The sequence below is a fragment of the Thermobia domestica genome, chromosome 10 (assembly GCF_964235325.1).
Source record: "Thermobia domestica chromosome 10, izTheDome1.hap1.1, whole genome shotgun sequence".
Lineage (NCBI taxonomy): Eukaryota > Metazoa > Arthropoda > Insecta > Zygentoma > Lepismatidae > Thermobia > Thermobia domestica.
The window spans coordinates 258,779,178-258,791,691 of NC_137463.1; the positions used below are offsets into that span (position 1 = coordinate 258,779,178).

The following is a 12,514-nucleotide window of genomic DNA, read 5'->3' on the forward strand; positions in this document are numbered from 1 at the left end:
AGATACAAAGCGCCTATCTTTCATGTTTGTGTTATAATAATAATAATAATAATAATAATAATAATAATAATAATAATAATAATAATAATAATAATAATATTAATAATAATAATAATAATAATAATAATAATAATAACTAGTAGCTACTGCTACCACTACTAGTAGTAGTATCATTGATAATAATTATGTTGTCTATGTAGGATATTTGAAGAGAGTACTTGAAACTACACACATGACTTGGCTCGTTTCGGCTTGAATCTACTCGAAAATCGACCAAAATTCAGGTCGAGCTGAAGGAAAGTTTTCGAGTCGAGCCCAAAATGTCTGTTTCGAGTCGAGTCGAGTTTCAAAGAAAACTTCCTCGAATTTGCTCGTGCTCATCCATATTTAATATAGCAACATTTTTGTTTACTTTTGTTGTGAGACGTAGAATACCTATTTTCCACTAAGAATAAAATTATTTCCCAAATTGTTCAAAGGTTACCTATTTCAGTCCTATTATAATCTCCGAATACCAGTGTTTGCCATGGAAAATCTGGGCTTACATCACTACTGTACTCTGTAGCAAAGTCATATCCAGATTTCTGAACGTCTTTCTGAGATGCAGACAACAATGTTGCTAGAGTGAGAAAATAAAAGCAACTGAGCACGTGGAAACGGGTGCTAAGTTGTGACACATTCTATAATAGGATAGGATAGGATATCTAGAGTAGGATAAAATACAGTGACACGAAATATATCTTCCAATACATCTAGTCTGCTATCCGTAGCCAGTACATCAACATATTTCTTTGCAAACTTTTTGCTTTTCTCTTGAAATGTTTGTGAAATACTCAGTTTCGAGCACAGGTCTTTTGTGGATTTTACAAGCTCGTCATACTTTTCCCAAAGATATTTCATTTGCTGAAGTGGTTTCTTCAGATTTTTCTCTGCTATTTGCAGATCAATATCAGAAGACTGCAAACTTTTGGAAGTTACATGCATGGACAGTAGGATCTTCTTTAATGTCTCAGCTACTCTCAACTCATCAGATTTCTTACTGATCAGACAAATCGCGGTATGGACTTCTGAACATCAGCAATTATCTCTTTCATGCTGCTAACAGCAGTGTGTTTTGTTTCCCCACCTAGTTATGCATTATTTTTTAGTTTTCTTCTTTAATTTTGAAGCCATTTCATCACCAAGAGCTAAAAGTGACCATCTAGGAGCACTAAAACTAAAAAGAGAAAAAGGAAAATATCTTGAACATCAAAAAAATGGAAACTTATGTGGATACTTTTGCAGCATCGGCAATAGCAACATCAACACCTTTGCAGCACCAACAAGATTCAGATTATGCGCACAGCAATGAACGTACGGAGCGTTTGGGGTAGTCTTACTAATTCTTGCATGTAAACCACTATAAACTCCGCTTGTCATTGATGCTCCATTATGTCCCTGCCCTCTGCACCGTTCTATGTCGTTGAGTAAAGTTTCACGAAAGAAATGTTTATAGTTCTCGGCATCATGCTTATCTAATGCATAAAATCCTATGAAACTTTCTTTAATTTTTAATGTCGCTTTCTCATAATTCACGACACGTCTTAAAAGTTAAAAGAAAAACCTTTTTTGTTATAATTTTGATAAGGAATAACCAAAAATGTAAAATACAACAAAAGAAAATAAAGATCAAATGAGCTTAGGTAACTGCAATGTCATCATAAGCCCTTCTAGTGAGAAATGACTCACTTCCAATATCGAAGCAAACAAATACCAAAATTAAATATGATGCTGTTCAATGCTAAATTATTTATATTAAACAAGTTTTTATTACTGCAAATAACTTCGGTACATTTCGTGGTGAGTCAGTTCACAACAAGCATAGCAAAACCTTTCCGGTGAATCGTGACTCACCTTTACCTTGGAAGCGCATCGATTCCAAAATGAGGTAATTATGTGCTACGTAAAGCAAATGGAGAATTAAACGTTATTTTAATACTAGAAATCTTTTCGATAAATTTTGCTGTGAGTCAGCTCACACGAAGACGATCATAAACCACTTTTCAGGAGACATGACTCACCTCTGTCTTTAGCATTGATAATAGCATATTTTTTTAATTTTGGTATTTGTTTGCTTCGATATTGGAAGTGAGTCATGGCTCAGTAGAAAGGGCTTATGATGACCTTGCAGTTACCTAAGCTCATTTGGTCTTTATTTTCTTTTTTTGTTGCATTTTACATTTTTGGTTATGGTTATAAAAATTAAAACCTAAAAAATGGTTTTGGTTCTAACTTTTAACACGTGTTTACAGCAACGTAGCAAAGAATGACACTAACCTGATCAGTTTCTGTTATGTCCGATGTTGCATCCACGATTATTGAAAAAAAAAAAAAAAATAGATTTTTGAACATCTGCAAAAATAACTTCATGATTACTCTTCCACATAAGAAATAAATATCGGAATATAAGTATTCAGTGCCGATGGGTTTAGCGGGACCCCGTGGGCTTGGAAATTTCAAAAGCGAAAAAATTGTTCCGAAGGAATTTCACTACAATGATTATTTCTCATACATAAGAAATGACCATATAGGCTTTAGGGCTCCTCCCCAAAAAAATGTTACTAAAATTGCTGGCAATTTTAACATTGGCGATTTTTTCCCCATGCATAACAAGTAAATAACAATATAAGTATTCAGTACTGAGTAATAAACGGGTTCGGCGAGGTGTCTAGGCTTTGGGGAGCCCCCCAAAACAGAAAAACAATATTTCTAAAATCGCTGACAATTTTAAAATTGACAACGATTTTCTCTCGCACATAAAAATTAATAATAAAATATAAGTATTCAGAAGTCTATTGAGTAACTAACGGGTTCGGCAGGGCCCCGAAGCCTAGGGTGCCCCGGTACGTTGCACCGCTTGCACCGGCCATTGTTACGGCACTGTTCCGTTCTTCGTTGCGTTTCTCCATTTCTCATAACCTGAATTCACACAAACTCTACCATGTTGTATATCTGGGCACAGTCATCGTCCCAAGCTTTTAGGAGGTCGTCTTTGCGTGCAAAAGACCCTTCATGTAGCGGACACCATCCTTATGAAGGCGAAAGGGCAGCATTATTCATTATCTTTATTTCCTGTTCATTTGCATATTCCTTACCTGCTCTCTCAGTTAAAAATACATCTACAGGAGTTGCTGGTGGTTGGTGATAGTCGAGGATAAGGATACTCAATGGAGTCTTACATCCCGACGTACTTGTGTGTGAGTCCAGTGTTTGTTTACTTTTTGTATAAAAACTATAAAAGACAAAAAATAATAAAATATAAACTGCCTTTCTTAATCTGCACCATATTTCTTTGTTCTTATTTTTTAGCGTTAATAAGAGTTATGCTTTGGTAATTTTTATTTTTCGTTTCTGCTTCATATTCTGCGGCCATGTGCTTTTGCCGATAGGAATTATTGTTTGATGCACCTTCTATTTTTTTTGACCATCTCGGCCCACATTGCTCCTTTGATAAAGGTGTCTACGGAATTGATTGATAGTTGCATTAGTTCTCAATGCGAATGCCCTAATAACGTGTTACTGGGAATACATGCATTTTCAATTTATTAAGTATTCTAATAACTCTTTTCATGGGTAGATCTTAGTTAAATTCCTAGGGACAGCGCATCTCATGAAAATATCCAGAACACATGTTCACTGATGTGCATGAGTATAATAGGAACCAGGGAACTGGTTTTCATAGAGTTTTAACCCTAGCAGATATGTGACTCGCGGTTCCGAGATCATAATTTAACAGTTCATACCAAAAGAAAAGAACTATTTAGAGGCAACAAAAGTATGCAGAGCAGGCATGTGCAACAGCTGTCCCTCGGGCTAGTCCCGGCCCAGTGAACCCTTTTATCCAGTCCGCCTGACCCCTAACTGAAAATATACTTCTTACATAATCTTAAATTGAATTGAAAATATTTCCTGGCTAATTGATGTTCATGTTAGGAAATATCACCCGCAGTGGAACATCCAGTGTACCATAGACCTTTGAGAGATTAAGTCAGAACATGAAGAATCAATTTCCCACTAAAATGATAGATAAACAGATTTTTTCTGCTTTTCTTTAGTAAATAAGTATTTTGGTTACCATTATAACAGTTTGTGTGTTCCTGTGATGTTAGTGTACGATGAAGAGATTCTCCATAAAATATGGTCATTCGTTTGTTATAAAAATGTGATACATTGTCTCATACGGCCATCAACGCCACGTCCCCGTCCATCGACGCCACGTCATACGGCCAAGTCCTCTATATGATTGGCCCACCCCCTTTTCCCACTTGCACATACCTGATGTAGAGTAACATGTGAAGGTGCGGAAGTTGTAATAACATTCACTACCATTCTTTTAGAAAAAAAGAGAAAAAAACACTAGCGTGAAAGAATTTTACAGGAAGTTTCGACAACTGAAGAAGATAACCACGTTCCCTGAAACCATCTTGACTCTCACCAAATCATAACTTTAGATAAGCATTATTTCACTTAATATATTCAACATGTTTATCAGATTATACAATTAACATAAATACGCACATTATAGGGATGGCTTTAGAGTTTTAATTTTGGGTAGGCTCGCTATATGTATCCTAGCTTATGGATACATATACACATTTGGTTGATTAATGACAGTAGGAAATTACTTTTACAGTAGTGATTGATGCTATTTGTTAAATAATTATCTATCACTAATATAAATAGTGGAAAATATATTTACTCTTTATTGTATCTTTTAGCGTTTATACAGTATACTTTTCAAAATTTTGGGTAGACCCGTGAATACTCACTTAAGCAGCCACTGTGCACATACGTAAGTTACTTCAATTTTCTTTTAAAAAAATGTGCATTTTTATCCTCTGTTCTCGATTCTAAGTTTTTGTAGAAAATGTTCTTTGTTTTACTATTATCATTAGAAACAATTCTGTTTCGTATTGAAAATGGACCCTTTCTGCTCCGTATTACTATCTCTTAAATGTTTTTCATTAAAATATGTAATTATGTTTTCTTTGCAAAGGTAATATACAATTGTGTTTTCCCCCCATTTCATTAGAAATCCATCCATTTGATGCAGAAGAAATAATGGATAAATATGTTCTGTATGACATTGAACTAATGGATTCAGCTGTTGGAATTGTTATTACTGAGCCAACTCGGAAATATTTTATTCCAAAAACCTTTCGATATAAAATTAGAGTAGTCAAGAGAACTTCCGACTTTGGTACATCCCAACTTTTCCTAGATAAGTACTCCTTAAAAGGTAAGATATAATTAGTTGTAACATTTATAAGTATAGTATAGAAATTTGGATATGGTATAGCATAATATTACCACTATAACCTGCTGAAAGATCTTAACATTCTTGAAACACAGTTAGCTGTGTATATTGTTAAAGTTCTTCCCTTTGATGGGGTAGATAGAGCTAGATTGAGTAAATCAGAGTCCGAGATTGATTCCCACTATCGGTTTATTTATAAAAATCCTCTAATAACATCAGTATTTGCAGAAATACTTCAATACAATTTTTTCTTTTATGAGCTACAAATTACGTAGCCCAAGATTATGCGGCCAAAGACAGAATCTCTACAGAGTTCGGGCAAGCTAGGTAGAGTGGCGTAGGAAACCCTAATGTTGCAGGCAAGCATGTGAGGGGGTTAAAAGTCACAGAGCTCCGAAACAGACTATACCAGAATACCAGATAGAAGGGAAGCCAAGAGTCCCGCAGGAGACTAGAGGCTTTAAGATTGGGTTTCTCCTAGTACTCCAAGCAAGCAAGAGGATGGGAGATCAATCGAATACTGGTGCCTGTTCGCTGATAGCGCTCCTAATATTTAGGCGCTGCTGCTCCCATGTTGTAGCGGCAGTCTTGTTACCAAGTAATCCACTACCTATGAAAGGGTATTTTAGGATTCCCCTTAATGCGGAATAGATTGGGCAAGTAATCCTTTTTCTTGGAAATTATAAATCTACTTCAAATCGAACAATTTATTATATAACAATTTATTATCAACATATATATAAATTCAACAATAACAATATAACTATGCTAAAACAAAACAACATTGCTTAATATTAACTAGAACCCTTTCCCTTTTTAAATGGTAGTCCGGAAATTTTCATACATTCACATTCCACTAATTTTATATTCCACGTTTTGAAAGGTTTGATATATCAAATATTTACACAAATTGAATTTAATTCCCAAATATAACAATTTATAAATTAAACTAGTGACCAAAGACATACCACTCACCAAAAAGTGGTAACAGTTGGGCCGAAATGGAAAGAAAAAAAAAATAGATTAAAATTTAGTACTTACAATTTCCTGACGAGCTGCATATCAATGGCACTTACATAAATTTACAATATTATTCCGTCTACCTTCCGTATAGGAGCACTAATATCCAAACACTATACCGAAATCACATTTAACTTTTTATCAATTTAACGGACACAATTTCTAGGCTCCTATCTCTGCTTACCTCATATTCCAATCTAATGGAAACGCAATAGGTACGAGTAAATTACAAAAGATAGATGGCGTTTTAGTCACTTCGAACAAGCGAATATCAGAACCCTGACATTGACCTACAGAGCCAATGTTTCCATATACAAGTTTATTTAACCAATCAGCTGATCGAGAGTTTTCCGAGTTCTTGATTTTTTTCTTCATGAGCTTAAGAGAAATGTCTCAATGTCGTCATGTGACTTGAAGGTGATGCTGGTGGCTCATGATGCTTCTTGTAATAATCCCACGTGAGATGTAGTACTCCAATGTAAATTCATGTTGTTGATGTTTACAAACAGGATCAAGTGACATTGTTTGCAAACAATAGCACTTGGTACATCACAACATATTTGATCTGAGATGTAAGATCATCAATGTCGTTTTAGACGTAATAAATTAGTACTGAATCTAATATTCAACACCAGATAGCTTTAGAGACAGTGGTATGACATGATGCACCATGTATTCATAGCTTTCAAGAAATCTTATGGAGTCGGTTAAAGCGTGTCTCATCCCCAGTTTATCGTAACTCCAAAAAATTGAATGTTAATGCATTCACTGAAGTATGAGTCATTTATGATATTCCATTAATGGAAGAAAGTTGCAACTTGTACTCTAAACAGAAGGGGCTCAAAACGCGAAACATCTCTAATATACAGCAAGAAAGTGTCACAAGCGCATACTAAAGTGTTCCCCTTGTCAAAATAGAGATCTGTAGCGTCTATGTTTCATTTTGCTGTTGAAACATTCAATAATTCTTTAGTTCATACAGAAACATTTCTAATTTCTGATCATAAGCAGAATGAAAGAAACGGCATGGATTCCTGTATAGCAAAGCAGAAGAGAACTTAGATGTAGGCTGATTTATATACCGAGTCAGTGGGTGTCATTTCTTAAGTAAAAATACTGAAATGAAATGAAATCTTGAGTTTTACGTCCCACGGTTATGCCGGTTAGGCTAAAGGAGACGGTGATGATGAGTAATGAATGAAATGGTGGAATGAAGAAAGTGGGAGGAAACGGGAGAACCCCGAGAAAACCCACGCACACGGTGTTTGTCCACCACAAAGTTCACTTGGCGGGGGCTGGGATCGAACCCGGGACCCCAAGCACCAGAGGTGAACGCTCTACCACTGAGCCACCGCGGCCTATTTTGAAGCCCCTTTAATTCCGAGTATATCTTTTTTTTTATGGCGTATGAGAAATCTCTGCACAATGCTGAAATATGCATTTTTGGATGGCGTATGCGAGATTTTTTTTTTTTTTTTTTACATTGATATGAACCGCCAGTCTATGGTTCCTCGCCTTATCAATAACACTTGTTACCATGTGTTTTTCCACTCTTTAGGATGTGAGGAATAAACTCTTTCAGTTTGTCGATGTAGTTCATAGACACCCTGTATATGCAAATATAGTACGTTATAATAACACAAAATTACGTGAATAATTATCGCTTTCATTCTTTTTTTTATTGAATCATTTTGAACTATTACACCAAGTACATCTACAGTGAATCATGAAGAACGCAGACGTAAGGGAAATATTACTGTTTATATTTTAGGCGTACCAGACAAGATATGAAAATGAAATGAAATGAAATCTTTAAATTTACGTCCCAAGATTATGTCGGCTAGGCTAAAAGAGACAGTCATGAGAAATGAATGAAATGGTGGAATGAAGATAGTGAGAGGAAACAGGAAAAATGTGAGAAAACCTACGCATGCGGTGTTTGTCCACCATAAAGCTCACTTGGCGCGAGCTAGGATCAAACCAAAGACCCCATGCACCAAAGGTGAATGTTGTACCACTGGGAAATAGCGCAGACAATATATATTGATCAACATAATATATATATATATATATATATATATAATAGTTATAATGCAATTGAAATTAATATTAGATAAGAAACTATACAGAATAATACGATATTAAGTTTATTTTTAAAATATACTATTCAATCGTTACAAACTTTATTGTTTGAATACAAGTAATAGAACATACAGAAAAAACATTTCACATATTCTTCTTACCCATCAACTTGTCAACATACATAATAATGTTTCTTCACTAGATTTTTGGATTACTCATGCTTCCTCTCAGAGTGATTTAGAAATAGATTAGGTTCAAACCGAAAGTACGAGACGCAACCAGAAAGTAACTTTCCCACGTGTCCCATAGCTAGGAAACCATATGTTGCGCGAAGCGACTGCGTGCACGTGAGAGGGTAAGGTCCTAACTTGGCGCATGCGCCAGGGAACTTCCCTAGTGCTCTCAGTAGCGTCATGGCAGTGGTTGAAGATGGACATTCCTACTCCAGCTCCCGCCGCGTGTAAAGTGGAATTAATGATAAAGTTTTTGAATGCACAAGGCATAGCGCCGATTCGCGCAACATATGCTTTCCTAGCTATGGGATTTCTAGCATGGGAAAATTACTTTCCGGGTGCACTTCGTACATAAATCCTGATCGAAACAAGAAAGAAACATACATCTTGATCATAACACAAAGCTTAGTATGTGACATTTGAAAATCAACTTTAAACACTGATGAAGGCAGTTTAAACAAATCTTTATTCTACATTATAGACAACTTCAATTGAAATCACAACTATAACGTTAATATTTGTAATTAGTCTTAAATATAATGGATTAACATTATCATCTTCAATTGTTTTCTTCTGCATTACATATTTTGATTATAATAAATTTCTATTATCTGTAAGATTTACTTCCTTACAACTTCTTTTTAATTTCTCTACCTGTAGAAAGTACGTTTCCCCCTTTATTTTAAACCTACACTATTCCTAACGTACTTCGACTATGAATGTTGCTTGATCCAGTGGTGCTATTCTAACTTTTTTAAGAACCAGTTCTGTATGTACAGGGTGTTAGAAAAAATTGTGACAATATTTTGGAAATAAATTCCTCACATCAAAATAAGGAGAAAAAAAATCATATGAGCCTGTGGTGGGAAGTGCATAGTTTCGTAGTTATGGAGTGCCGAAAACATGAAAAAATGAACTTTAAAGGATCATAGTTTCACTACTATAGGACCGAACGTAGTCGGGTCAAGACATCACTGAGAAACTAGTATGTGAACTATGCTAATATCCATCTTTCAGAACCTCTGGTACTTGCACAATCATTTTTCGAGAGGCTGTTTGGGAGTACTCGATCACTCTCCACCTACCTCTCAAAGAATTGGTGCACAATTACTGGAGCAGTCTTAAACATTTGGATAGTTCACGTACCAGTTCTTTAGTGATGTCTTGACCCGAGTACGAGAGGTCCCATAGTACTGTTTCATGTTCACTTGTTTCATGTTTTCGGTACCCTATAACTCCGAAATTATCTACTTTTGAGCACAGGTCCATTTGAACGTTTTCTTTTCTTGTTTTGAAGTAAGTAATCTGTTCCTAAAACATTGTGACCCATTTTTGTAACACCCTGTGTATATATATGCAAAGAGAGAGAGAGAGAGAGATAGTAGATAGATAGATATGACTCTCTTAGGAAACAAACCATAGATGGTAGGCAAAAGCAAATATTTTACTGGATACCACAAGTGACAAGTAGAGACCTATACAGCGTCTTAATACAAGGCAGTGTGACGAAATTAGGTAGCACTGTGAATATTTTGGAAACGAATTATCCAAGATAGATAATTGTCAAAAAGTTTGAAAAAGTGTTAATCGAGCAATGGATCCTAAATTGTTGATAAATGGTAAGTATGCCTCCCTCACTACTCCACTCATCTGATCTCAGTTCTCATTCTTGATATCTGAGTATTTGAGATTAAGAAATAATTGCTTATACCTTGTTCTGAGAGATTATATGTTTTTAACACTGTAGCTGTAAGAATTTCTAAAAACAAAGTTAGTTAAACTAAAATTTACTGCTCCTGGGTACAAGTGGGTAAAATTTACTCTTATCTCTGGGTATAACAAACGGTTCTGCGAACTCGAAATATTTTAACAACCGATTCTAGCGAACCGGCCCAATAGCATCACTGGCTTGATTCAAAAATTCAGAGAAGTAGTATCAGTACAAAATTTTATAACCACATAGGTAAGAAGATGGATTATTTGTAGTTAAAAGAAACAGTTCAATATATGTAGTACTTTGATAACAAAAAAGCTAGAATAATAAAAATAACCACACAACACATCTAAAAATCCATTTATAAAACTTGGTTCTTTCCTTCTTTCTTCTTCACTATTAACTGTGTTATAGGAAGTGCCTCCGACTTACAAGTAGTCTTAATAGGCTGTAAGTGTCAAGTTTGTTAGGTAATTTCAAGGAATTGATTCCACTTAGATTTCAATCTTCTTCAGGTGAAGGAATATTTCGGGTAACACATTTAGTTATCTTTTTCAGAGTTTCTTCCTCAGTTCCAGGTTGTCTTCTTTAGCAGTATTTAACATAGCATTTTTTTTTTTTTTTTTTTTTACAGGTTTAATATTCCTTCTTACATTTTTAGCTAGATGAATTGTTTTTATTTTCAAGTACTTCAGTTTTTTTTATTATTATTGTTATAAGTTTGTACCATTAAGGAGAATGAATTGAATCATGCTATGAATTGCTTTCCAATTATAAGTTGCCTTGATATATTTGTAAAAAAACGGACCCATTTCAGGAAAGTAATTTAATTTTTTAAGAAAGATAACTGGTTTTGTAAATAACTACATTCAGGTGGTTAAGAGTATCTACACCATTATCACACCAACAGTGATAGGTATCTTTTTTTCTAATTTCAAATAATTTAGCTAGCGTGAGTGCTGTACCTAAAAGAATTCTATATGTAATTATTTCTTTTCTTGGCCAATGCTTTATAAAATCTCTTGGTTTATGGGATTGATTTTCGACTATTTCCCAGTAAGAGTCCAAGAAAAACTTGTTTAAAAATGTATTCAAAGAATATCCCATTATTGGTCACATATTATCTAATAGATTAGAGACAAATAATTACATGTTGCATTGTTATTTTAAGAGAGGCATGTTACTATTAAAGAAGGTTAATTGTTGAAAATTTAAGCCTCATTCTCTGAAAGAGATAAAAACAATCATTTATTGCCAAAGTTTATGTATCACAATATTGCGAGCGGTTATGATATTTAGTAAGAAACTAGCAAAAAAGGCTGATACTCACCGGAAAAAATAGCAGTTTTCTTCTATATGTAAGATGGGCTTCCGGGACAACCTTTTATCTTCAGCGTACTTAAAATTCAAAAAGGATTTAAAAACATGAGGGAGAATGTGAAAAGCCAAAAATTGCATATGCGAATGGGCACTCACTGTCATTGTTCATTGTTATTCACTGTTTTCTTTTCTTGCTTTCCAGATGGCATTTTTACTGATCCTCTACAAAGCAGTGGCGGCTATCGGGTAAAATAGCAGTGTGATAAAGTATATATAGGTCAAACAAAAATGAGTATTGGACTAGAATAACTGAACATATTCGTACATCGAAATCTCGTACCCTGCAACAGTTGTCTGGTGTAGCGACACATCTTAAAGATTATAATCATAACATCCCAGTAGTGTCGGATCTAGAAGTTAAAAACTGGGTGGAGCAGCCATAACCCTGACTATGAAGGTATATCATTAGTTTACCATAAACTTTTAAAATATGTAAATAATAGGTTCAATTATTGTTGTTCCTCGAAAAACTGGGAGGGCCTAGGCTACCCCGGCCCCGGGCTAGATCCGTCCCTGCTCATGTTTAATGAGAAAGCAAAAACAGTAACGGAACGAAAAATCAAAGAATCATATTACATTCATAAAGAGAAATATAGACTTAGTTTAGATAAAGGAGAAAAACATATAATTTGGAGCAATCATTTTACTACATACGTTCGCCATCTGGAAAGCAAGGAAAGAAATCAGTTAACAGCAGTGAATAATGACAGTGAGTGCCTATCCGTGTGTGTTTAATTTTTGACAGAAGATTTGTGTTTTACATTTCTTAATCTTTTTACCCATTTTTTG

The 12,514-nt window shown here is 34.9% G+C and overlaps 1 protein-coding gene across 3 annotated transcripts in view; it reads left to right on the forward strand.

The window, feature by feature from the left end:
- Nucleotides 1-12,514, forward strand: part of LOC145663173 (ATP-binding cassette sub-family A member 17-like) — a 379,444-nt gene that overhangs the window by 23,486 nt on the left and 343,444 nt on the right. For all 3 annotated transcript variants that reach the window (XM_081729505.1, XM_081729507.1, XM_081729508.1), the window contains exon 3: nucleotides 5,072-5,278. In XM_081729505.1, the coding sequence (XP_081585631.1) occupies nucleotides 5,072-5,278 (207 nt within the window). The remainder of the gene's footprint in view (nucleotides 1-5,071; nucleotides 5,279-12,514) is intronic.